The following is a 27,292-nucleotide window of genomic DNA, read 5'->3' as shown; positions in this document are numbered from 1 at the left end:
CATATACTGTAAGTAAGAATGTAAACTAGGACAGCCACTAGGAAGAACATTGTGGAGGGCCCTCAAAAACTACAAACAGAACTATCATATGATCCAGCAATCTCAGTACTGAGCATTTATCTAAAGGAAAGGAATTCACTATATTGAAAACATATCTGCACCCATGTTTACTGCAGCACTGTTCGCAATAACAAGATACAGAATCAACCTAGGTGTCCAACAACAGATGACTGGATAAAGAAAATGTGGTACATATACACAATGGAATACTATTCAGCCATAAAAAAAAGAATGAAATCCATGGCAACATGGATGGAACTGGAGGACATTATGTTAAGTGAAATAAGCCAGGAACAGAAAGTTAAACACCTCATGTTCTCACTCATATGCCGAAGCTAAAAAAGTTGATCTCAAAGAAGTAAAAACAAGAACAGAGGCTTCTAGAGACTGGGAAGGGTAGAGAGATGGAGGAATAGGGAGAGATTTGTTAAAGGATATACCAAATTACAGCTAGATAGGGGGAATAAGTTCTAGTGTTCTATACCACTATGGGATGACTATAGTTGACAATAATATATTATAGTTTCAAATAGCTAAAAGGAGGATATTGAATGTTCTCAACACAAAGAAATGATAAATGTTTGAGATGGATATGCTAATACCCTGATCTGATCACTATACATGATAGGTGTTGAAACATCACTATGTACCCCATCAATATGTACAGTTATTTGTCAATTTTTTTAATGCCAATTTTTTTTTTTTTTTTTGAGGTGGAGTTTCACTGTTGTTGCCCAGGCTGTAGTGCAGTGGTGCAATCTTGGCTCACTGCAACCTCGGCCTCCCAGGTTCAAGCTATCCTCCTGCCTTAGCCTTCCGAGTAGATGGGATTACAGGCACCTGCCACCATGCCCAGCTAATTTTTGTATTTTTATTCACCATATTGGCCAGGCTGGTCTTGAATTCCTGACTGAGGTGATCCACCCGCCTTCCCGCCTTGGCCTCCCAAAGTGCTGAGATTACAGGCATGCGACACCGTGCCCGGCCAGTGCCAACGTGTTTAAACAAAGAAGTTGCTTTGAAAGAAATGTGTCTTTACAGCCACAAGGACTACAGAGCAGGGCAACAGCTCAAAAAAGACTCAGGAATACCTGTTTGCACAGCCCCTGCCTCCACCCTAGTGCTTTCAACCTGCAGAAACTGGAGAGGGATCTGGAATATTCTACCCATAAAAACTATTCTAAGAGGGAAAATTGAAGTAGCCACCACTCTAGGCCACCCAAAGTCCAGAAACAACTTGTAACTCACATTTCAAAACAATTCCCTTAAACCCAGTTTCCTTTTGTTTTCATTTTACAAATGTCACACAGTTTTTCATAACCAATTCTAATCATGTATGTTTCTAAGCAGATTTCAGTTTCTGTTGCTTCTCACAGCTTTTGAAGCTGTTTTCTACATATTCAAACTCTGAGGGGTATGATTTCTCTGCCTGGCTTAGAGCTCCACTATGACCCACCTTTTAGAATGAAGGATGAGAACCTTTTCGTGATGGGTTGACACTGTGGTTGTAGTTATCTCTAAAATAACCAGGACACCCATTCCTAAGCACACTGCCAAGGCTCACCGAAAACAGGCTTTACACACCTTTGAACCATTCCCAGAGCCTGGCCTGGGACCTTGTACACACATGGAAAGAACTTAATAATTTCTTGACATTTCTCCCTTGTGACTGTGCTAATTGGTCCCCCAGACACCCCATTCCACATATCAGCTAACCTGGCTTTTCCCACATGAGATTATGTGAAAAATCAGCATCCCACAAGACATTAACAGGCATTACTCTGAAGTCTGTAGCCAAAAAAGTTGGAAAACCAAGAGAGACAAAGCTTAAAGGGTTTATTTTCCACAGGACTTTGTAGAGCCTTCAGAATACTTTGTGCCCAGCAAATCTTTAGGAGGGGCCTAGGATGTGCTGGCTTTCCCAAATGTATTTGACCAAAGAATACTTTTTTTGGCAGAAATATTAACATCTTAAGATTGCACAGAACGTTTTAGAGACCATTAAGTTAACTGCCACTACAGGAAAGAACAAAAAGTGCACACTCCACTTGCAAATCCTCCCTGCAATACAGAGCATTCAGGTGCTCTGCCTTACCAAGCACCTCTGCTTCAAGGTGGAAGCAACTACTTACTGAGTGCTTCAGTGGCCTTGCCCTGCTCTGGGAAATGACTCCATTTCAACCATCCCAGGCAACAACAGCCACAGTGTCAACACCTAGAACCAGTGAGGCCTATTAGAAGGTGGTTGTTTCTAACAACTTTTTACAAGACAGCAAAGTCAGGAACAAGAGAAGGCAGAAGGATACTCCAAATGGAATCCAAAGTTTGGTTTTGTTGACATGAGTGGCAGTGGAGAGACAACTGTGGGGTGAACACCCATGAGTTTGTAGGGCCTGCTGTCTTCAGAGCAGCCTCGAGACCCTCAGCCAGCCTCATGCTTCCACCCAGCAGGCAGAGGTTTTGGGCAAGTTAGACTTGAGAGTAATTGAGAGAGAAGCATTGTGAGAACAGATGTCCTGGGTGAGGTGCCCCCTGGGCAGCCATCTGCCTTCACCCTGGAGGAAACATGCTTCCAGCGGGGACTGCAAAGTAACACCCTGGTTGGCCCTTTCCCCACAACAGCTGCCCTGTGCGGTTGGGGAAGCGGCTGTCACAGATGAATTCACAGATGAATCGGCAGAGTGCGCTGATACAAAGGTGGGCTCTGCTCTGAGTGTGGCCTGCACAGCCAGGGGACTTCCAAATGCTCCTTCTCTGTTCAGCTCCCTTTGTGTTCACGGTATAATGACACACACTTTCTCATTGGATTCTTTTCACTCACCAGCTTTTTGTCGATAAAGATACGATTGTTAATGCTGTCGGGGCATCGCACGACATCCACCTCCTGAAGATTGACAATCGAGAAGATGAGCTGGTGACCAGAATCAACTCTTGGTGTACACGTTTAATAGACAAGGTGAGTCAATCCCAAGCCATCCTAGCAGGCTGGATGAACTTTTCTAGCTGACATGGAAATCCTCCCTAGGTAGTGGATAGAATTTTCATTAAGGAATGAAATGAAGGAAGAAATAAAATTAAGGATTATAGAATTCCACACTGAAGACAACATTGCCCAGAGACTTTAAAACCCATGGGCTTCATCATTTTCCTAACTCCTACCTCAAATATACAGAGATCAGCAGAACCTGGGGAGGCTCTGAAGCAAATGAGGTTTGCAGATCTAAAGGAACTATTTTCCCCTTCCCTCACACTGGATTCAGTGAAAGATATTAACCAATGATCTGATATAAGGAATCGGGCTTTGGTTTCACTCCTCAGATTCACAAGGATGAGATCATGAGGAACCGCAAGCGCGTGAAGGAGATCAATCAGTACATCGACCACATGCAGAGCGAACTGGACAACCTGGAATGTGGCGACATCCTAGACTAGATGAATGTCAGCCACAGGAGCTTCTTCAAAACATAGCACCAGCCCCAGCCAGGAGAAGGAAGTGCACACGCCTCACCCAGCACCTCTAGAGAGTTGCTGGGCATCTCTCAACCGCGATCCCCAACACCATTCTTCCCCCACCCCTGGAAAAACTTCCAAAAGTAGAGAAAATAAAGGACTCATTTCACATTTCCCCTACTCATAAAAAAAAAAAAAAAAAATCAGCTGGGTGCGGTGGCTCACGTCTGTAATCCCAGCACTTTGGGAGGCCGAGGCATGCAGATCACGAGGTCAGGAGTTCGAGACCAGCCTGACCAACATGGTGAAACCTTGTCTCTACTAAAAATACAAAAATTAGCCAGATGTGGTAGCGTGCGCCTGTAATCCCAGCTACTCAGGAGGCTGAGGCAGGAGAATCACTTGAACCTGGGAGGCGGAGGTTGCAGTGAGCCAAGATCGCACCACTGCATTCCAGCCTGGGCGACAGAGCGAGACTTCGTCTCAAAAAAAACAAAACAAAACAAAACAAAAAAAAACATGTTCATGTAGGAACAAGAGAAAGAGTTTGAGATGAACAGCCGGTCCCAGGCCAGCTGACAGAGCAACTCCCAAGGGCACTGCCATCAGCTAGATTCTTGGCTGTGGCATAAAGTCAGACACGTGCCCCTGCCGTTTCCCCTGCCATGCCTAGGCAGGCTGCCAGCCACAGGCAAAAGGAGGCTGGTGTGGGCTAAGACCTTCTCTGCTCTGGGTGCTGAGGGGCAGGGAAGCAGGAGGAGAGGCTGCAGCTCCCACCACAGTGCAGGGGCCTGGGCCTGCCCACCAAGGCTAAGGTTAGCCACAGGGACCTGAGGACCCTCCAGAAGAGCAGAGCGCAGGCGGGGCATCCCAGCTCCACCATGTCACCCCCGCAGCCCTGGTGTCATCTGTGACAGTACCTCACAGTGCCTTCGAGGAACAGTTCAGGGAGACAGTGCATGGGAAGCGTGGAGAGTCACCCAGCATGAGATCAGTGCCCTGTGAGCAGGGTTGATGCCATTACCTTACTCAGGCTGGCAAGGACACAGGGCTGAGAGAGCCTGACTGCCTGAGAACCACTCTTCCCCCCTGCCCTCTTACTGGCCTGACACCAGAAAGTAGCGCCTGCCTCCTGGGACACTAGAGGTGGCTATGTCAGGAGGACCCTTAGGACTCCTGGGTGGGAGATGAGCAGAAACATGCACATCAGGTGACCTTGTCAAGCCTGTCCAGGCTTTTAGCCCAGAAACAACTTCTATTTTCTACTTTCTAGAGTAAATCATTTGTTTTAGAACAGTAAGAACAGATAGAAACAACCAGCTTAGACCACAATTGTTTCAAAAGATTGTTTGATTAAAAGCCAGCCAAAAAAAAGCCTTCAGGCTGAGGCTGAAGAACACAAATAGAGTTGTCTGTGGATTACATGATTGTTTCCCCAGTGCAAGGTTCCTGACCACAGGCAGCAGATATCCAAACACGCCATGGGAGATAAGCTGTTTAACCCTCTGGAACCTAGACAAAACAGGAAGAATGGAGAAGTGCAGAGGCATACGTGAAAACAGGGCTCAGCACATTTCCAGGGTGGAGAAATATTTAATAAAATCAGAGTCAAGAGAAAGTCACTTGTACAATTCATCTCCTACATTCACTGCTGGCCAGGCCAGGGGCACCTGGGTTGAAATCAGGCTGACCTCCGGACAGCCGTACTAGCGCACTGTGTCTTGGGGGGACTCTCAGGGTGACGCTGAGGACGAGCCCCCAAAAGCCAAGGAAGCCAGCCCCACAGGCTGGGGAGCCCTGAAGGCTGGGGGAGCTGTGGCTGCACTGCCTCTATCCTGCTGAGTGTGCTCTGCCCAGGCCTCACTCCTTCAGGAGCTTGTGCTTGACTGTGGTGCTCTCGGAGCAGAGATGGATGAAGAGGGTGCCGGCGGCGGTGCGGGCCCGCAGCTCCTGCAGCTCATAGTCATGGGCCCACTCAATGTTGCCCCACTTCTGGATCTGAGGGAAGGACAAGACAAGTTGCTGGGTGAGTGGCCAGTGCCTGGCTGCCTCCTGACCAAAGCCACGTTCCATTCCAACAGGTTGGCTGAGGGCAACAGGTTTGTATCTTGCCAAAACACATGAGACATGCCTAGGGGGAGGCAGCAGGTAAGAACACCCAGGTACGCCAGACACGGTGGCTCACGCCTGTAATCCCAGCACTCTGGGAGACCGAGGCAGGAAGACTGCTTGAATCCAGGAGTTGAAGACCAGCCTGGGCAAATATGGTGAAACCTCACCTCTACAAAAAGGTTTAAAAATTAGCTGGGTGTGGTGGGGGTGCACCTGTAGTCCCAGCTATTTGAGAGATTGAGGTAGGAGGACTGCTTTGAGCCCAGGAGGCTGAAGCTGCAGTAAGCCAAGATCACACCGCTGCATTCCCACTTGGGCAACAGAGCAAGACCCTGTCTCAAAAACACCACACACACACACACACACACACACACACACACACACACACACACACACAAAAAAAAAACACCCAGGGAGCCGGAGCAGGCACCTGTGCTCTCTGTGGCATGGATGGTCTGGAAGAAGTGCAGTCCAGGCCCAGGCCCAGGGCCAGTGGCTGCCCACCCACCACTGGGCAGGCTGGGTACCAGAACCACCCATGTGACTTCTTTGAGGAGGCCTTATGTGCCATCCCTTCTCCTACACTTCCTCCCAGAAAGCCTGTGAATGGACAGCCTCTCCAAGTTGCCTTGCCATGCTGGGCTACAAGTGCCCCCCAGCGCCATGTGGGTGGAATAACTAAATCAAGTAAGGCCACGCAGTGGCTTCAACTCTGACTCTTGTGGTAGTCACAGAACTACAGATGCCTCTGCTCTGCACACTGGGGACAAGTTGCAGATTCTCTGTCTGGAGCTCTAAAAACAAGAGGGAGGAACCCTCAGACACACGATGTGGCTGTCCAGACAGTGTAACTCCAACCAAACCTTGCTGGCCCCTCCCTGGCTAGTTGCCCAAGAGGCCTGGCCTGGCCGCCCCAGCTCATCCAGGAACTCAGAATCCACCATGCTACACAAGCTATTTGAACTTCTGGGCTGCCTGGTCCCAAACTGTACAATTGTAATATGTCATCTGAAGAGTATTCCATACTTTCATTGTATACCATCACATACATAATTCAGGTTATTCCTCTGTTTGTAGAGGATCGAAACCAAAGTTCAGAGAATGATGGCCTGGCTTGGGTCCCATAGTCAGAAGCAGAGCCCAGACTGGCTTCCCACCAGCCCTACAAGTCACCCCCTTCCTATGTAATCAGTTCTGACATCCAGAGAATAGTAGCGGGCCTCCTTTGTTATACAAAAATAGTTTTTTCCCTGGCATTTTTCTGAGCAGAAGACTACAAGAACTAGGGAAATACATCACAAAAAGTTTTGTGGTTTTTTTTTGTTTGTTTGTTTGTTTACCATACTAGGGACCAATTCATAATAGCAATTAACCTTCCGAGGTTGGTGGAATAACAACAAAAAGACTGCAAAGATGGCTATAATTTTCAGAGTTAAAAAATGCAAACCATACTGTGGCAAAACCTTAATTCTGAGCCCACTAAATCAAAACTTGTATACAAACAGCAGCTACCCCTATGCTCCTCTGCCAGCCAGATAAAATGTCAGGGTATGAAGGCTCAGCTGATGAAGGAGCACAAACGGGTTCTCAGTCATCTTGGCAGGGCCTGTTCTGCAGGCTTTATCAAGCCCAGATGGTCTTTATCCACCCGTGAACCTCCTTGTGCAGAGTGAGGCCTGATGGCCTTGGCCCTAAAATCACCAGACCTGGCTTCAAACCCCAGCTGGCACATTTTCCAGAGGTGCAACCTTGCACCTCCATTTCCTTCTGTGTAAAACAGAGATAACCACAGCTCCTACCTGCCCAGGCTGCTGAGAGGAGGTGAGATGGATACAATGCAGGAACACAGCGGTAGCACTTACTGTTATTTTTTTATTGTTATTATCTTTTTTTTTTTTTTTTTTTTTTTTGAGACAGGGTCTCACTCTGTCACCCAGGCTAGAATGCAGTGGCACAATCTTGGCTCACTGCAACCTCCACCTCCCAGGTTCAAGCAATCCTCCCACGTCAGCTTCCCAAGTAGCTGAGACTACAGGTGCTAATTTTTGTATTTTTGTAGAGAGAGGGTTTTGCCATGTTGCCCAGGCTGGTCTCAAACTCCTGACCTCGAATGATCCATCCTCCTCAGCCACCCAAAGTGCTGGGATTACAGGTGTGAACCACCATGCCAGGCCTACTTGACAATACTTCTGCTGGTCCTTGATTTTGATTTCTGCGTGTACACAAAAGTAATAAAAGCCAAGTATGCATAACTATATTTCAGATGGGTTAGCTGCTCCCCCAAAGTGAGTCTGAACTAGGAAGGGGGAGGCGGGACCTGAGGTGCTGCTCCTCACCTGGTACTCCTCCTCCAGGCGTGACAGCAGCACGGCCTGCTCCACTGTCAGGCGCATGTCAATCAGGCCCAAGGTCAGCACCATGGACTTGAGCTGGGCAGCTACAAACTCAATCCCTGCAGGGACACAAGCCAAGTCAGAACCCAAAACAGGGAAGCTGCCACAACCTACCCCTTGTGAGTCCCAGCAGCCCTAGCAGAGAACAGGAGTGAGTGGTGCAAAGAGCCATCCAGCGATTGTCCCACTCTTCTGAAAGAGCACTCTGGTCTCCCCTGGGGGTGATCCTCCTCTGCTCTTACCCAGTGAGACACATGACCCGAACTTGACAAATCAGAGCTTTCCGCACCCAGTCTAGTGATTGGTTCATGGATGGACATGTGACCCAAGCCAGGGCAATGAGACTGAACTCAAGACTTCTGCTTGCGAAGTCAAAGGTGGAAAGGTGTGAGCCTAGAGCGTAGAGTGATTGGCTAGCATCAGAGCCACCCAGCCTCCACACTTAGCTAGCCCAGAACACTCCGTGCCTCTCCACTCACAGGACCTGGGGAGGGGCAAGTACAGGCTTCAGACACTGATGGCCTTCACAGCCACCTGCCAAGCCCACAAGAAACTCCATACATACCTTGTAAAGCCCATGTGTTGTAAGATGCCAGGTGGCTGACGAGCACCTCCCGAGTCTTGGCAGGGATGCTGGGTCCCATTATGCTGGTGGAGGAGCTGATCTCCACGCCGTATCTGAAAGGAAAAGGGCTTCGGCATGTCTCTGTCATGCTGTAGCCCAAGAGCAGCCCACCTTTTGACTAGAAACAAAGGCCTAAGCTTCAGAGCATGTGTGTGCATTGGCCAAGGAGCTAGTCTTGACTACAGGAGCAACTGCCACCATGGTCAGTGGCCTCCCGACCTGATTTTCTGTTCCTCAAAAGCAAACTTGGAGGACCAAGAAACTGTGCTGAATGAAGGGATGGTTCCTGAGTCATGTGAGCTAGGGCTCGGTTATACGCAGCTGCCTGAAATGCTCATTCATTCACCTGGAATCTCCATCAAAAGGCCATCTGCCTTTTACATCTCTTTAAAAAGTTTTTCACATTTGAGGACATATAAAAGTTAAAAACAATATTTAAAATGGTTTTCCTTAAAATAATGTTTATGTCATATATCATGGAGGTTTTCTTTTTTATTGAGACAGGGTCTCGCTCTGTCACTCAAGCTGGAGTGGGCTGGCATGATCTTGACTCACTGCAGCCTTGACCTCCTAGGCTCAAGCGATCCACCCACCTCAGTCTCCCAAGTAGCTGGGACTACAGGCATGTGCCACCACACCTAGCTAATTTTTTTTGTAGATACAGAGTTTCACCATGTTGCTCGAGCTGGTCTCAAACGCCTGGACTCACGCGATCTGCCAACCTCAGCCTCCCAAAGTGTTGGGATTACAGCCATGAGCCACCATGACCAGTCAGCAGTCATTTTTTCAAACTTTTTTTTTTTTTTTTTGAGATGAAGTCTTTCTTGCTTTCTACCCCAGGCTGAAGTGCAGTGGCATGATCTCGGCTCACTGCGACCTCCGCCTCCTGACCTCTGCGCCTGGCTGAGAAGATACATTTTCAAGAATAATCATAACTAAATAAAACAGAAAAACACAATGGGGGATAAAAATAATTTTTGTAATTTTCTTCCATATATCACTGATTTTTTTCTGTTGCTTAAAAAAATCCGGCTGGGGCCAGGCGCGGTGGCTCATGCCTGTAATCCCAGCACTTTGGGAGGCCGAGGCGGGCGGATCACGAGGTCAGGAGATTGAGACCATCCTGGCTAACACGGTGAGACGCCGTCTCTACTAAAAATACAAAAAAAATTAGCCGGGTGTAGATGGTGCATGCCTGTAGTCCCAGCTACTTGGGAGGCTGAGGCAGGAAAATGGCATAAAACCCGGGAGGCGGAGCTTGCAGTGAGCTGAGATCACGCCACTGCACTCCAGCCTGGGTGACAGAGCAAGACTTCTTTCAAAAAAAAAAAAAAATCCTGCTGGGTGCAGTGGCTCACACCTATAATCCCAGCACTTCAGGAGAATTAGGTGGGCAATCACTTGAGGTCAGGAGTTCGAGACCAGCCTGGCCAACATGGTGAAACCCCATCTCTACTAAAAACACAAAAATTAGCTGGGCGTGGTGGGCGCCTGTAATCCCAGCTACTTGAGAGGCTGAGGCACGAGAATCGTTTAAACCCAAGAGGTGGAGGTTGCAGTGAGCCAAGATTGCATCACTGCACTCCAGCCTGGGCAACAGAGCGAGACTCCATCTCAAGAAAGAAAAAATAAAAAATCCTTGCTGAAATTCCTAATAGTACAAATGGACTGTAAGAAATGGCTAAGTTTTTCTATAAACTCTTAAGGATGAGGTATTTCCTGCCACAAGAACCTGATGATTTTATACTACAGCAAAGATCTCTAGGCACCTAAATTATTATTACATTTCATTAGATTCTGAAATGACACTGTATTGTCACATTCCCACATAGTATTGTAGTCTGGTCTTTAGAGCACTGCCTTTGCCTTCTCTTTTAAGACCCAAGGACACCTGCCACATTGTGAGCATCGGGCAGCATGTGGCAAATCAGTGAACTGATTGGTAACATCACTTTTGTGGAAAACTGCTATACCAAGAAATGTGCCTTGCAAGCTTAGAAAATACCACGGTCAAGGTAGTACCATGAAAGCCAGCCCTTCCAAATTTCCCTTGGGATCAAATGAAATTGAATTTATTTTGCCACCACATCAATAATCCATTCAACTTTGCACTCAAGAGTCTTCCTATTAAAGAAAAATATTTCATATCAATTCCTGGAAGCTACATATCCATTGGATGTTACCCGTAATTTTGCAGGAAGCTATCCAGACTTTTCTCCAAGTGCATACATATCGTATATGTTGTTCTGTTATTTTATTTAATAGTACAGCAATTGTGACAAAGATTAAAATCATTGCCAAAATTTGAACATTTACTGTGTGCTAATAAGCAGGATGCTAAGCCTTTACATGCATCAATTCATTTATTCCTCCTCAAACCCTGAGAGGTAGGGATTATTAGCCCCATTTGTAGACAAGGAAATTGAAGCTCAGAGAGATCAACTCATTAGCCAAGTCACACAGCTGAGTCTTCAGCAGAGCTGGGATTCAAACCGACACTGCTGCTCTGACCCGCGGGGAGAAGGTGGCCTGGGAACTCCACTGCTTCTCCAAGGACACAGAGCTGCCCCTACACTTCATGAACCGCTACAGCAGGTGTGCTGTACCTAGTGGCTGAAATTAAATTTGAGGTGCTTTTTTCCCAGGATGACCCTATCCCTGATCATATGAGGGGAGCCAAATCCCACGAGTGCTCTGAAATCAGAAAGCTGACTAGCTAAGGGCACTAGTTTTCCAGCGTGACCCCCTGACCCCTACACTCCACCAAACGCAGGTGCCCAGTCAGTGCTTTCTGCAGGGCTGTACATCTTACCTTTTCTCAGCCCATTCGATGATTGGATCCCACTCATTCCTTTGAAGTTCCACTAATGTCTCGGGCTCCTCCACCCTGTAGCTAATTCATTGTAAAAATCACCTTCATTAATAAAAAAGTACAATTCCTTCATTCAGTGATAGAAAAGGAAAAACACAAAGGACAACAGCAAAAACTTCACCACCACCATCCCAGCCCCACAAGTCTTTTCCCCTAAAGCAGTGGTTCTCAAAGTGTGGCCCTGGCACCAGCATCGCCTGGGAACTTGTTAGAAATACACATTCTCAGGTTACATGCCTATAGAAATCAGAACCTCTGGAGGGGGGCCCAGCAATCTGTTTTAACAAGCCCTCTAGGGGATTCTAATGTAAGCTTGAGTTTGAGAACCACTACCCTAAATGCCCCCAAATATTTGACAGGTCCAAGCTTGCCACACTGTTACTGCCATCCTAAAGCAGATCCAATCTACTAACTGCAACCCTGGGTCCACACCCGCTTGACCCAGATGCTGAATGGGAATGCTGTGCCAGATGCTCAGTCTTTGCATCTCTACCCTCACCCCCTCCAAGAGACTGTGCCCCTGGTCACAGACCAAATAGCCTGTTTATACCTCATAAGTCCACCCACCTCCTGGCTACAGATGCAGCTGCTGGCACAGATGCCAGACCTGATGGGACCAAGCTAGAGGTCAGGCTGTGCCATTTGTTTGACCAAGAGACACAGACATGAGCCAGTTGAGAGGAGCTGAGCTGCAGGGCCTCATGGGATGGGAATCCAAGTGGGCACTATGGAAATCCACTGTCTTGTGTAAGCAAAGTGGGGAAGAGAGGTCATGAGTTATGCAGGAAAAGCTGGGGTGCTGGGAGGGGCAGATGGACAACCAGCCTTTCCTCCCTCACCTTCCTCTCACCCTAGTAGGGCACAGGGAGGAGCTCTGACATTGGATCTTCCAGCTACCTTTCCTGGTGACCCAACTGTCCTTCATTTCCTGTCAGGATCCCTGTATTGTTTTCAAGAATCCCCTTTTTGTCTGAGCTAAGTTGAATGGGTTTCTGCTCCCTGCAATCAAGTGAACCCTAATATAAATGGAGTGGGCGTTCCCACTAGCTATGGGTCACCCCTTTCGAAAGCACGCCTCCAGCCATCAGTGCTGACTTCCTGTGTCATCGTGAGATGACTCAGGATCCTAGAGCACTTGGGCTAGCAGGCACGGTGCTGCTCAATCATTTCCATTGTTTCTCAACTTTCCTTCAGCATCACTGAACAATTAGCCAAGAAACATAGACACAGAGGAGAATTCAGAACTGGAGAAGGACACTCCTAGTTATCAGCATCCATAGTGCCAAGGATGCTTACCTGAGAAAGTGTCGGTGGGCAGAAGTTTAAGGTCACAGGCTCCCCCTAGGCCTAAGGGGCCTGTGGTCACGGCACCTGCAAGAGCTGCATAACCACCCTCCCAGCCTAAGGAGCAGCTTCTGGGCTAGAGAAGAGGGGTGGCCATGTTCTGACACCATTGTAGCCCGAGGAGTCCTCCTCCTAAGGGGCTAGAGAGCAGCCAAGTGCCAAAGTCAAGTGGGCCACCTTCCTTGTCCTTGCAGTAAATGGAGAGGGTTTCTTCTTCCACTGATAACCATCTGGGCAAATCAGGAAAAATAGCCTCAATCCAAGGGGAATGCCCATCTAAATGTCCATTACCAGATGGTGTCGGTGTCCAGAAACTTCACGGCTGCCCGGATCAGCTGATCCTTGTTTCTCTGGGTTGGGTTGTCCAATGATGTGTTGCACAATGTGGTCTGAATCAAAGGCAAAAACCACCCTGTCACTGCCTGCAGGGCTCAGGCAAAAGCCCTGCTTTCCTGAGGACACCACATCTGACACATAGCAGACAGCACCACAGCACAGCCCTCCACCAGAGGCGTCTGCATTACCGGAGCAGCAGCACAGCTACTGAGAGTGTGCCACAACCAGGATCCATGCCAAATGCTTTGTGTTGACGCTCACAGGACTCGAGGGAAGCTTGCAGCAGCCCCAGGATTAGTGAACCTCCCCCATGGTCACATGCCTTTTATTACCAGGCTCTAGTGTATTTAATTTAATCCTCACAACAACCTTTTGGAATAGGTACTATTATTATGTCCATCTGGGATTTGAAAACTGAGGCCCAGACAGGTTAAGTACATTGTCAAATACAGTTAATAAGACATGTATTAGTGATGGAGCTCAAATCTGACTGGAAACCTTTACCAGCTGCCTCCCTTACACCTTAGAAAGTAGGGAAATAGCCCATACTTTCTATGGCTCACGCCTGTAATCTCAGCACTTTGGGAGGCTGAGGTGGGCAGATCACCTGAGGTCAGGAGTTCAAGACCAGCCTGGCCAACATGGTAAAACCCCATCTCTACTAAAAATACAAAAATTAGCCTGGCATGGTGGTGGACGTCTGTAATCCCAGCTGCTTGGGAGGCTGAGACGGGAGAATCGCTTGAACCCAGGAGGCAGAGGTTGCAGTGAGCCGAGATTATGCCATTGCACTGCAGCCTGGGCAACAGAGTTAGACTGTTTAAAAAAAAAAAAAAAGATCTTTTTTTTTCCAGACTTACCTTGTCAATAATAGGCTGCTTAGGTTACTCTATTCGTTTGTAGCCCTAATCACCCTAATTTCACTAGGTTGTCAAGGACCAGGCCAACCACCTCAGCAGGCTGTGATGTTGGGAGGAGGCCCACCTGGGTTTGCAAAGGTTGAGCACAGCAGCAGCTGGGATGATAGCAGCTGACTCCTGTATTGACTGAGTGCCCAGTCAGTGCCGGGGACCATGCCAAGGGCTTTCTTGCATCATCTCATCTCATCCTGACCACGGCTCCGTGAGGTGGGTACTATTATCACTCATCTTTAATCGGTGGGGAATATGGGGCTGCGAAAGGGCTGCCCAAGGTTACAGTTTAGAAGCTGCAGAGGCTGGACCTAAGAGTGTGGCTGGGCCCTTCCTTCCCCAGGCAGCCTTGGTGCCTAGGCGAGCCACTTTGGTGTGGACGAGGGGGCTGGTTCTATAGGGAGTCTTCCTCACCTCACCCATCTGCCTCCAGTGGATCTTATATTCAACTAATATTTACTGAGTACCAACTAAATTACCTGCTAGTGGCTGTCCAGACACTGGTGAGTAAAACAGACATGGCTCCTGCCCTTCTGTTGCTTACCAGGCAGTGGAAGAGACAGACAATAAATGTGCAAACATAAAACAATTATAAATTGCCTAAGTGCTGACAAAACAAATGGCCAGCTGCTGTCATAGAAAATAGGAGAGCTGGGCAGTCAATGAAGGTGACATCTGTCCGAAACCAAAGGAGAAACCAGCCATCCAGCACAGTGTTCCTAGGAGAGAGAGCTGCAAGTAGCCGGGCCAGACAAGGAAAGAGTTTAGCACGTTAGTGACTCGAGAGGAGGTGAATCCCTGGGGGCCAGACAGGCAAAGGACCAGCCCCCAGGGCCTTGTCGGAATTTGGTAAAGGGTCTACCCTACGAAGCCCTGGGTGGGTCTCAGGGTCCAGGTTCGCACTGTGAACTTGTTACCAGGTGCATGGTGTAGTACTTGATGGTATCCTGCTGGGAATCCCACTCAGTAGCCACTGCAATGGCCAGGGCCTCGCTGGGGACGGTAAAGAGCTTGGCTTGGGGAGTTTTCAGCTTCCTGTGGTCCAGGTTTATCTCAAAGCCACCTTGAAAGATCAAATGAAAAACTCTCAGGGATTTGTTAAGTGGAATCAAGTGACCATTCCTATATTTAGCCACTTGAATTGGTGCAGACAAAGCCAACTCTGAGTCCCTTACAGAAATATATCTCACAAAAAGCAGGAAGGATAATCGCACCACGGAACCAGCTGAAGATGAAAAATGTTCCCAACCATTCACAAAAAAAAAAAAAAAAAAAGAGGCAGTCAAAATTTCAGACACTCACCTTCACCCTGTGTGATGCTGACATTCTGATAAAACCTCTTCCTTTCTGTAAGAAAGATTTTTCAAAGAGGCAGTTTAAAATAACGTTGAGACAACTCAGGAAGCGACAGGACCAGCTTGTATCATTACTGCTAATGTTGATTGATTGGCTTGATTTTCATATCCCCATTCAAGGTCTGCCCTACTCAACACAGTATAATCAACCGCTTCTGATTAAAGCTGGGGGAAGGGAACATCTGATCTCCAGGGAGAAGGGAGGAACAGAACATGCTGGTCATACCTCTGCCAGCCCCGCAGCCTGGGGACAAGTCTGATCAGGAGCATCTCGGCATGCTCTCCCACCCTCCCCACCACCAGTGCCACCTCATGCCAGCACAACGAGTTCAAACCTAAAGTCGGTGTCTGAGTGGGACAAAGCTAGAGACCCATTTCAGGCAAGACTCTGATGCCTCTAAGGAGTGAGTGGAAAGCCAGTGTGCGTGCGCAGGGTGTGCATGTGTGATACGTCGGCAGGATACAGAGCTCCCAAGGGCATTTCCCATCCCCTCTCTCCAATTAATTAACCTAATTAACCCGCTTGCTTGTGTATCCAACAGGAACTCCAAACATTTCCTTCAAGAATGGGAAAATCTGTGTCCTTTGTTTTCTTTTGAAAATAACTTGAATAAAATCTTACATGAAACAGTCTCCTTCTTTTACCCTGGAGGGATTAACAACCAAGAGCACTTCTAAGGAATTATGCAGATTCCCTCAACTGATAACAAAGAAGTCACATTTTGGAAGCTATAAGCTATAACTCAGTCTCTCACATCTGTGACAAACACAAAACTTTCATTCATTCATTCGTTTGTTCACTCGTTCATGTGTTCACTGAGTTCTCAAAGTCTTTGGAGACCCTAACTGAAGTTATTTATTGGAAATAATGATGCAGCATGTGGAAGAAAAAAGAGCAAATCATTTGCTTTATTTATTTATTTTCTTTTTTTTTTTTTTGAAATGGCGTCTCACTCTCTTGCCCAGGCTGGAGTGTAGTGGTGCAATCTCAGCTCACTGAAACCTCCGCCTCCTGGGTTCAAGCGACTCTCCTGCCTCAGTCCCCTGAGTAGCTGGGATTACAGGCATGCGCCAACACACCAGGCTAATTTTTGAATTTTTAGTAGAGGCAGAGTTTTGCCATGCCAGCCAGGCTGGTCTCGAACTCCTGACCTCAAGTGATCCAACCTGTGAGCCACCATGCCCGGCCAAATAGTTTGCCTTTAACGCTAAAAAAAAAAAAAAAAAAAAAAAAAAAGGCTGGTCGCAGTGGCTCATGCCTATAATCCTAGCACTTTGGGAGGCCAAGGTGGGAAGACTGCTTGAGGCCAGGAGTTCAAGACCCAAGCTGGGCAACATGAGACCCCATCTCTACAAAAAATACAAAAATGAGGCCAGGCGCAGTGGCTCACGCCTGTAATCCCAGCACTTTGGGAGGCGGAGGCAGGTGGATCACCTGAGGTCAGGAGTTCGAGACCAGCCTGGTCAATGTGGTGAAACCCCATCTCTACTAAAAATACAAAAATTAGCCAGGTGTGGTGGCACATGCCTGTAGTCCCAGCTACTCGGGAGGCTGAGGCAGGAGAATCGCTTGAACCCGGGAGGCAGAGGCTGCAGTGAGCTGAGATCACGCCACTGCACTCCAGCCTGGGTGGCAGAGCAAGACTCCATCTCAAAAAAAAAAAAAAAATACAAAAATTAAAAATTAGCCAGGCATGGTGGCACATGCCTGTAGTCCCCAGCTACTAGGAAGGCTGAAGCAGGAAGATTGCTTGAGCCCAGGAGGCTGAGGCTTCAGGTGAGCTGTGATGGCACCACTGCACTCCAGCCTGGGCAACAGAACAAGACCCTGTCTCTTGGGAAAAAAAAAAAAAAAAAAAAGCTTAAGTTAAAATTTCATTAATTCAAATAGACCATGAAAATTCAGGAGAAATTAGTATGTGTGCATGGACAGGGAAGGGTAATGGAGAAGTGGGCAACTGGTTTTACTCCAAATATTTTTTTTCTTTTTCTTTTTTTTTTTTTTTTTTGAGATGGAGTCTCACTCTGTCGCCCAGGCTGGAGTGCAGTAGCGCGATCTCAGCTCACTGCAAGCTCCACCTCCCAGGTTCACGCCATTCTCCTGCCTCAGCCTCCTGAGTAGCTGGGACTACAGGCGCAGCCACCACGCCTGGCTTTTTTTTTTTTTTTTTTTTAGTAGAGACCGGGTTTCACCATGTTAGCCAGGATGGTCTCGATCTCCTGACCTCCTGATCCGCCTGCCTTGGCCTCCCAAAGTGCTGGGATTGCAGGCGTGAGCCACCGCGCCTGGCCTTTTTTTTTTTTTTTTTGAGATGGAGTCTCACTTTGTCGCCCAGGCTGTAGTGCAGTGGCGCGATCTCGGTTCACTGCAAGTTCTGCCTCCTGGGTTCACACCATTCTCCTGCCTCAGCCTCCCGAGTACCTGGGACTACAGGTGCCTGCCACCACGCCTGGCTAATTTTTTGCATTTTGTTTAGTAGAGGCGGGGTTTCACCATGTTAGCCAGGATGGCCTCGATCTCCTGACCTCGTGATCCGCCCGCCTCAGCCTCCCAAAGTGCTGGGATTACAGGCGTGAGCCACCGCACCCAGCCTACTCCAAATATTTTTATGTTTTCCCATCATATCAGTTTTCTATAAATCTCATTTGCTATCACTAATACTTACAGACAGAGGGCCCAAAATTGCATTCCACATTTGCCCTTACTAAACTAAGGCCCAAATTGTTTTCCCACAAAAATATGTGTGTGTCTACTTGGCACTTGGGATACAAGAGTGAATAAAATAGACAGAGTTTAAAGTGTTTTTTTAGGCCGGGTGCGGTGGTCACGCCTGTAATCCCAGCACTTTGGGGGGCTGAGGCGGGCGGATCACGAGGTCAGGAGATTGAGACCATCCTGGCTAACACAGTGAAACCCCATCTCTACTAAAAATACAAAAAATTAGCCGGGCGTGGTGGCGGGCGCCTGTAGTCCCAGCTACTTGGGAGGCTGAGGCAGGAGAATGGCGTGAACCCGGGAGGTGGAGCTTGCAGTGAGCTGAGATCGCACCACTGCACTCCAGCCTGGGTGACAAAGCAAGACTCCATCTCAAAAAAAATAAAGTGTTTTTTTAGGATCAGATCTGTCCACCAAGATGATGTTGTCTTACTATGGCATGATTTACCACCTTCATCTGAAATCACAACACTGATTATCTCATACGTTTGACACTAAAATTAGAAGTTTACAGCACCCTACTGCTTTTAAATTTCTCTACATGCTGTCCTGGTCATATCCAAATGGCAGGCTAGACATGGGTCTGGAGGCCTCCTTTCCTCTGTCAGGTCTGGAGTGAGGTAGACCATGTCCTTTGTGTTTTCCAATGCAACAGGCTGGGCTGCATGTATAAAAGCCAGGCCAGGCAGGAAGTTGGGAAGGGCTCTGAAAGCTCTGACTCAACACTGGGGAAAGGGTCTTCCCATGTCAGCAGGAAGAGCCAGCAGAGTGTACAAATGTACAAGAGTGAGCACTCTAGCATACTTCCAGGCCTGGTCTGGGAAGTGAACCCAAGAGACCTGGGGCAGAGGAACAGACTCAAGGCAGGAACTGCCAGCACAGGGCTGAACCTTCAAAAGCTCCTGGGACAGCCAGGTTTCCCAAGAGGGAAGTCTTTTTTCTGTTTTGTTGGCCAGGCTCACTTCTGTAACTGAATAAGAAAAAACTAGATGGGAGTGGGATAGATGGAGGGCAGGGAAGAAGCCACCAAAAATTTCTCCAAGCAGAAGAAAACCATGCAGAAAATCAGACGGCAGAAGGGCAAAAGAAGCCCAGGGGCCGCCAGGCCTCAGATTAGAAGGCAGGTGCACATAGATGTGTTTTAGCCAGGGGCTCTCCTGAATGACCCACTGACACTTGGAGGGGCAAACGTGTCTTGGAACAAGCTTTGGTGAGTACTGATCATGTTCCAGGACATACAAGTCCTGGGGATGGGACATGTGCAAAGCTCATCTCTGCACTCTCCAGCCATTTACTGTCTAGTAGGAATACAGACACTAAACCAGGCAAACAATAAGGTGACTTCTGTGATGGGGCAGGCACGTGGAACGATTAGTCAGAATTAAATTGCAACTTGAAGGTGAGGCAGGAGGTACCAAACTTTATGATTGATTCAATTTTTTTTTTTTTTTTTTTTTTTTTTTTTGGCAGAGCAGGGCTGTGGAAGTAGTTTCCAGAAGAAGAAACAGGTTGCATGAAGGACCAGGGTTTCTAGAGAGCAGTTGTGGACTAGACGGATGGTCAGAAGGAGAATGCAAGATTCTCTAAGATGCTAGAGAGGGCAATGGGGCCACATCTGGGGGACATGTAGATCACTGCAAAGACAGCAAAGGGAGCCAAGTAAAGGCTCCACACAGGCATACAGGAACTTGATCTGGGGCCGGGCATGGTGGCTCATGCCTGTAATCCCAGAACTTTGTGAGGCCGAGGGGGACAGATCACTTAAAGCCAGGAGCTCAAGAGCAGCCTGGCCAACATGGTGAAACCCTGTCTCTACAAAAAATAAAAAAATTGGTGAGGTGTGGTATTGCCTGCCTGTAATACCAGCTACTCAGGAGGCTGAAAATCAGTTGAACCCAGGAGGCGGAGGTTGTAGTGAACCAAGATTGCGCCACTGCACCCCAACCAGGGTGACAGAGTGAGACTCTGTCTCAAAAAAAAAAAAAAAGAACATGATCTGGACAATTCGTTTGGGGGGATCCATGTTCCCTAACAATGTCACATAAGACAAAATGTGAGACCACCAGAAACCTATGAAGCTTCCATGTTCTCGGTGAATACAGGGTTAGCAGACATCAATGGTAACCCTGTCTTTAAAGATGAAAAAAATCAGCCTAGCTTCGTAGGATCATGCAGAACTGGCCTTTCCTTTAGAAAGATTACCAGCCTCAGGAACCACAACTCCCACAGTGCACCAAGAAGAGGAAGTACTGGTTTCAGAGCTGTCTCAGTGCCTTTATCTTTTAAAACAGTGCCATCTGGTGGGCCTTAAACCTTAAAGGTGAAATTCTAACTCCAGGGCCATCTGTAATCCTAGGGCGGCTCTAACCAACTCTTTTCAGGTATCAAAATTCTTCAGCCCAAATACATAAAGAACTCTTACGACTCAATAACAAAAAGACAAATAGGCTGGGCATGGTGGCTCGAGCTTGTAATCCCAGCACTTTGGCTGGCTGAGGCAGGTGGATCACTTGAGTCCAAGAGTTCAAGACCAGCCTGAGCAACATGGCAACACCCTGTCTCTACAAAAATACAAAAATTAGCCAGGCATGGTGGCACGTGCCTGTAGTCCCAGCTACTCAGGAGGCTGACGTGGGAGGATCACCTGAGCCTGGGAGGTTGAGGCTGCAGTGAGCCATGAACACACCCCTGCACTCTAGCCTAGGCAACAGACCGAGGCCCTGTCTCAAAAACAACAACCCAATTTAAAAATGTTCAAATCTGAGAGACCGAGGTGGGAAGATCGCTTGAGTCCAGGAGTTTGAGACCAGCCTGGGCAACATAGCAAGACCCTGTCTGTACAAAAAAATTTTAAAGTCAGCTGGGCATGGTGGCACACACCTGTAGTTCCCAGCTACTTTGGAGGCTGAGGTGTGAGGCTCGCTTGAGCCCAGGAGGTTAAGGCTGCAGTGAGCTGTAACTGAGCCACTTGCACTACAACCTGGGTGACAGAGCAAGACCCCCTCTCTTTAAAAAAAAACAATGGTCAAGGGATCTGAATAGACGTTTCTTCAAAGAAAATAAACAAATAGCCATTAAGCATGTGAAAAGATACTCAACATAATTCATCAGAGAAATGCAAATCAAAACCACAATGAGATACCACTTCAAACCCTTTAGGACAGCTGTAATAAAAAAGACAACAACAAGTGTTGAGATATAGAGAAACTGGACCCCTCAAACACTGCTGGTGGAAATGTGAAATGGCACAGCCACCTTGAAAAACAGTCTGGCAGATCCTCCAAAAGTTAAACAGAGTTACCATTTGACCCAGTAATTCTACTCTTAGGTATATGTCCAAGAGAAATGAAAACATATGTCCACACAAAAACTTGTACATGAATGTTCATAGTAGCGTTATTCATATTAGCCAAAAGGTAGAAACGACCCTGTGTCCACCAATGGATGAATGGATAAGTAAAATGTGGCATATTTACACATACAATGGAATATTGTTTGGCAATAAAGAAGAATGGAGTCATCGATACATGATACAAGATGGATAAAACTTAAAAACGTTTGGTCATGGTGGCTCACTCCTGTAATCCCAGCACTCTGGAAGGCCGAAGCAGGAGGATCACTTGAGGCCAGGAGTTTGAGGTCAGCCTGAGCAAGACCCCATCTCTACAAAGCACTAAAAAGCTAGCTGGGCATGGTGGTGTGTGCCTGTAGCCCTAGCTACTTGGGAGGCTGAGGCAGGAGGATCACTTGAGCCCAGGAGTTTGAGGTTACAGTGAGCTGTGATCGTGCCACTACACTCCAGCCTGGGCAACAGAATGAGACCCAATCTCTTAAAAAAAAAAAAAAAAAAAAAACCCAAACTTTAAAACATTATGCTAAGTGAAAAAGTCAGTCAAAAAAGACCACATTCTATTTATATAAAATGTCCCAAACAGGGAAATCTATAAAAGAACAAAGGAAAGTAGTAGTTGCCAAGGGATGGAAGTAGTAAGGGTGGATGATAGCTAAAGGGTGCAGGTTTCTTTTAAGGGTGATAAAAATGTTCTAAAATTGATTGTGGCAATGGCTGTACAATTCTGTAAATATACTAAAAACTATTATATTTACACTTCAAGTAAATGAATTGTATAGCAAGTAAATATCTCAATAAAGCTGTTAAAAAAATCCTTCAGGCCAAATGTATAACATTTAGCAAACTTTTTCTGCAAAGAATCAGATAGTAAATATTCTAAGCTTTGCAAGCCATACAATATCTGTTCCAACTATTCAACTCTGCCACTGTAGTGAAAGTAGCCATAGATGATATGTAAATGAATGCATGTGGCTGTGTTCCAATAAAACTCTATTTACAAAAACAGGTGGCAGGCTGGACCCTGATCTACAGACTACATAATCTCCCTCAATCCACACCACTATTCTATGAGGATGACAAGGCAGCTAATGCCTTGGAGGTGATAGAGAAGCTAAACATCTTGTCTTGGTGACAGACAACTGGTAAATAGCAGAGACAAGACTTCTAGCCTTGACTTCATCAGGCAGTTGCATTCAGCCAGATACGCTGAATAGATAGGTTTCTCCAGAACACCTGCCACTCTGGGAGTCAATAGACCTCTGATAAGCTGGTGCAGAACTAAACTGCCACAACAACCTCACATAGGTCTTCTTGTTGCAATATCTCCTTCTCCAACACCTCAGTGACCCTTTCCTAAACTCCTCCTCTCCTTCTGATAACCTTCAATGGCATGGCCATTCCTAAGTGGCCAAGTTCAATCAGCTTGCTGACTGAAGTGTTCATTGAGAAGAACCCACTGCGGTTTAATCTTCTACTACTTCAAATACGCACAAATATCTCACAACTGGTAAGGTCTTTAGAGAGAACACGTGGGGGTCAGGGGCTGGGCGCGGTGGCTCATGCCTGTAATCCCAGCACTTTGGAAGGCTGAGGAGGGTGGATCATGAGGTCAGGAGATCGAGACCATCCAGACTAACATGGTGAAACTCCGTCTCTACTGACAATACAAAAAAATTAGCCAGGTGTGGTGGTGGGCGCCTGTAGTCCCAGCTACTCGGGACCCTGAGGCAGGAGAATGGCGTGAACCCGGGAGGCGGAGCTTACAGTGAGCCAAGATTGCGCCACTGCACTCCAGCCTGGGTGACAGTGCAAGACTCTGTCTCAAAAAAAAAAAAAAAAAAAAAGCATGCATGGGCCTGATTTATGCACCTCCCTTCTCATTCATTCATTCCTATTTTCTTTCACATTTGACTACCTACCATGTGCCAGGTACTTCCAAGAGCCTAACTAGTAAGTTTAGGCTTTTTAGAAAGGAAAAGAAGGCAGTAGATCAAGTGCCACCATTATGTAAAGTGAGCATCCACAAATCTAAATTAACCCTTTGTGGTCGGGCATGGTGGCTCACGCCTGTAATCCCAGCATTTGGGAGGCTGAGGCGGGAAGATCACCGGAGGTCAGGAGTTCATGACCAGTGTGGCCAACATGGTGAAACCCCATCTCTACTAAAAATACAAAATTAGCCACGTGTGGTGGCGGACACCTGTAATCCCAGCTACTTGGGAGGCTGAGGCAGGAGAATTGCTTGAATCTGGGAGGTAGAGGTTGCAGTGAGTCAAGATCACACCATTGCATTCCAGCCTGGGTGACAAGTGTAAAACTCCATCTCAAAATAAATAAATAAATACGTAAATAAATAAATTAATTAACCCTTTGCTTTTTGCCAACTTGGTGAACTCCTGAATGTGTCCCCTTTGCTATGCCTCCCTGGGATGCCCTTCCTTCCTCTTCTTTACTGGCCCTTCATGGCCCATTTCCAGGCCCTTCCCCTGAGTCCTACAGGTGAAACTTCAGCTCCCTGCTGCATCCAGCCCCCTTCCCCATTTCTATAAAGTTATAGAACTTGGCTGGGCGCGGTGGCTCACGCCTGTAATCCCAGCACTTTGGGAGGCCGAGGTGGGCGGGTCACAAAGTCAGGAGTTCGAGACCAGCCTGGTCAATATAAACCCCATCTCTACTAAAAATACAAAAATTAGCAGGGCATGGTGGCAGACGCCTGTAGTCCCACCTACTTGGGAGGCTGAGACCACAAAATCGCTTGAATCTGGGAGGCGGAGGTTGCAGTGAGCCGAGATGGCGCCACTGCACTCCAGCCTCTGCGACAGAGGAGACTCCGTCTCAAAAAAACACAAAAAACAGAAGAAGAAGAAAAAAAAAGAACTTGACAGCCAGAAAGATCCTCAAAGGCAACCTAGTACTTCAACGCGTGGAGAAAAATGAGGAAGTAGTTGCATGCCCAAGATCACACAGACCTCAGAGGTTCAGCCAGCATCAGATCCTAGATTTGCACTCCTGCCACAATGCCAAACTGCCTGTGAAGTTCTGGATTTTCTAAAACAGGCAGTGTCAGGGAAAAGTCCCTCATATCTTGCTGTCACCCTGGACACGTTCTAGATACCCAACACTCTCCCACCTTTTTGCTGAACTCCTACTCATCTATCATGGCTCAGCTTAAACAAACGCCCTTTCACCCAAGACCCATTCTAAACCCTGAACATCCCCAAGATGGGAGTAAGCGATTCTCTGTGTTCTCACAGTTTCTTTGTATGTCCCTTATCAGGATATTATAAACCACAATTTAATCAGGATATTATAACCTTTTGCAATGAACAGTGAACATCATTCAGGTGGGCCTTTTTCTTCTTTAATTGAGCTTCTCTACCAATACATACAGGTGGGTCTTAAAGACAACCGTGCCTCCTGCCTCCAGCACAATAAAACTAATTGAATGGTGGGAGGGTGTTACTGCTCTTCATTCACTAAAATGAGTCATTCTCACTCTTACCCTGACACCACTCACCATCAGCAATGAAAGAGCCACTACTTCTAAGCTTCATCAGAGTTGGAGGTGGAGGTGACTCCACAGTCAGAGTTGGAGGTGGAGGTGACTCCACAGTCAGAGGTGGAGGTGTCAATTTCTATTTAGGAGAGAAGGCTGCAGATGGCAGAGGTTGTGGTAGGAGGGAAAGTCAGGAAACCTGCAGCAGAAGTGCCCGGGATGGAGGAATGAAGACCCAGGTTCTAGGTCCCTTCTGTGCAGGTCTTGTGTTGGGCAGTGGAGACACGGAAAACAGTCAGACAGACACCACAAACCTCTGAGAGAGTCTGCCTGTAACCTAGACGAAGTCCTGATTCAGAGCCCAAACTTCCCCTTTTGAAAACAAAGATGACACCTGCTTTCCTTATTAAAGGGAGGGCAGCCATAAGCTTTGAGAAAACCTGCACAGGCCAAATATCAATTACTGTATCGTGCGTGACTCGCTGTTCCCTCTCGGGTCGTCTGCCCTTGTCTGGGCTTCACTTTCTCATCTGTAAAAAGACCTGACTGGCCTGCATAAGCTCATGAGCCTGAACCCTGCCTCAGTTACTTCGCTTTGCACAGCCGAAGCCCGAAGCCCACCTTACCCCAGCTCGGCCCCTACCCAAAAGAACATGTCATGGTCTTACCTGTCGGCGGGGCGTAAGCCCGGGCTGGAGACGGGATGGTTGGCCCCGGACTCATAGAAGCGCTGGGGCCACCCGCAGGCCGATTCAGGAGACGGCGTCCCCCGTCCCGCAGCCGGAGGCAGCTCCTCCACATCGCGCCCGAGGGTCTGGGAAGATGCAAGACGCGAAACCTGGAGCAGGAAACACAGAGCGATGGGATCCCCAAAGCCGCACGGTCGGGCTGTACGGAAACCTCTCAACGCCTCCTCAGAGCCCTCAACCTCCCTTGGACGCCGCCATCTTCCGCATGACACCAACGGCGCGCCGTCGCCGCCGCGCGCCTCCTGCGCACACCCCCAGTCAATCAGCATCACAAACGCACCTCGCCCCGCCCCCTCCACGCCGCGCCTCGGCGAGGAGACTACAAGTCCCAGCGGGCCGCTCGCGCACCGCGCCACGTGTTTTCTCCTCCCGCCAATGGGCGGAAGCGCCGCGTGAGCCTGCTCCCGCCCCCCAGGCTCGCCTGAGCCAATCGGAAGGGGCGGGGTGTGTGTGTGTCTGTGTGTGTTTGTGTGTTGTGTGTCTGTGAGTGTCTGTGTGTGTGTATGTGTGCGCGAGGGCAAGTCGGGAGGGGGACCCAGCTCAGGACTGGGAGGCCCTGCTTGCAGGTCCCTGGGTCCCGGTGGCGGCCGGAGCGCTTGCTCCGCAGGCAGCGGGCGGGTGGTCGCCCCTCCCGCCCCCACCCCGCGCGTGCGCGCCCCGGCCTCTCCCTCCCCGCCACCCTCCTCGGCTCCCGCGCGGCGGCGGCGGTTCCTCTCCCACTCCCCCCAGCCCTGGCTCCGGGGGACCCCGCGATGCCGGTCCGCACCGAGTGTCCCCCGCCGGCCGGTGCCTCCGCTGCCTCCGCGGCCTCACTCATCCCGCCGCCGCCCATCAACACCCAGCAGCCCGGCGTGGCCACCAGCCTGCTCTACAGCGGCTCCAAGTTCCGCGGCCACCAGAAGAGCAAGGGGAACTCGTACGACGTAGAGGTGGTGCTGCAGGTGAGCGCCGGGCCGGGCCGGGGCCCGAGGGCCTCCTCGCGGCGCTCACGGGCCGTGCCCGCTTCGGCTCCTCGACCCCGCAGCCGCGGAACAGGCCCTCGCCGCCGGGGCCTCCTGCACCCGGCGCTTCCCACCCGGGACCTTCCCAGCCTGTGTCTCACACTCTCCGAGCCCCAGCCCTGACCTGCCCCTTCGGACCTAGAGCCCGTCGTGACCGGCTCCTGGCGGACCCCGAACACTCCCAGACTTGAAGCCCGTGACCGGCCCGTCTGGGATCCGGAAGCCCCTCATGACTCGGAGAAGGCCTGGGTCCTTCCTCCCCATGACCTGTCGTCACTAGATCAGGGACTGCCACCAGCCCTTTTCAGACCCTGAAGAACTCTCCATTGGTTTCACCAGACTTGGGACCCTCCCCATGTCTGGGCCCACGTCAGATTCTCTCAGACCTGAGACATGTCCTCCTGCCCCTTCCTCAGTTCCAGGAATCCGCAGACCTTGGGGTCTTCCTCCTCCTGAGATCTCCTTAGGAGGGCTTCATCAGACCCCCAGACGGGGGAGCACCTAACCCGCAACTGAGTGG

The 27,292-nt window shown here is 48.7% G+C and overlaps 3 protein-coding genes across 11 annotated transcripts in view; 2 read left to right on the top strand and 1 right to left on the bottom strand.

Moving 5' to 3' along the window:
• The window catches only part of DRC3 (dynein regulatory complex subunit 3), a 45,535-nt gene extending 41,823 nt beyond the window's left edge, over positions 1-3,712 (top strand). The window contains 2 exon segments of the mRNA NM_001279839.1: positions 2,885-3,016; positions 3,379-3,712. Of these exon segments, the coding sequence (NP_001266768.1) occupies positions 2,885-3,016; positions 3,379-3,492 (246 nt within the window). The 3' untranslated portion in view covers positions 3,493-3,712.
• On the bottom strand, positions 1,880-26,054 carry ATPAF2 (ATP synthase mitochondrial F1 complex assembly factor 2). Of its 3 annotated transcripts, none has more exons than XM_009432658.5 (8): positions 25,691-26,054; positions 15,406-15,450; positions 15,021-15,166; positions 13,148-13,245; positions 11,453-11,533; positions 8,581-8,693; positions 7,959-8,074; positions 1,880-3,081 (listed from the first exon to the last, which is right to left on the bottom strand). In XM_009432658.5, exons 1-8 carry the CDS (start codon positions 25,821-25,823, stop codon positions 3,022-3,024), a joined length of 792 nt encoding a protein of 263 aa, XP_009430933.1. In that variant the 5' UTR covers positions 25,824-26,054; the 3' UTR covers positions 1,880-3,021. The 3 variants fall into 3 exon arrangements, with proteins under 3 accessions (XP_009430933.1, XP_001159122.1, XP_009430934.1); XM_001159122.8 differs by lacking the exon at positions 1,880-3,081 and adding an exon at positions 5,084-5,508; XM_009432659.5 differs by lacking the exon at positions 1,880-3,081 and adding an exon at positions 7,477-7,834.
• Positions 26,024-27,292, top strand: part of GID4 (GID complex subunit 4 homolog) — a 29,146-nt gene continuing 27,877 nt past the window's right edge. For 3 of the 7 annotated variants that reach the window (XM_016932321.4, XM_054671001.2, XM_054671000.2), the window contains exon 1: positions 26,184-26,712. In XM_016932321.4, the coding sequence (XP_016787810.2) occupies positions 26,275-26,712 (438 nt within the window). In that variant the 5' untranslated portion in view covers positions 26,184-26,274. Of the gene's footprint in view, positions 26,713-27,292 lie in introns of all 7 variants that reach the window. The other 4 variants (XM_054671002.2, XM_054671003.2, XM_009432656.5 and 1 more) reach the window with 3 other exon arrangements.

This window comes from Pan troglodytes, chromosome 19 (assembly GCF_028858775.2).
Source record: "Pan troglodytes isolate AG18354 chromosome 19, NHGRI_mPanTro3-v2.0_pri, whole genome shotgun sequence".
NCBI lineage: Eukaryota > Metazoa > Chordata > Mammalia > Primates > Hominidae > Pan > Pan troglodytes.
The sequence above is the reverse complement of the archived record's forward strand: the minus strand, read 5'-3'. Positions and strand labels throughout refer to the sequence as shown.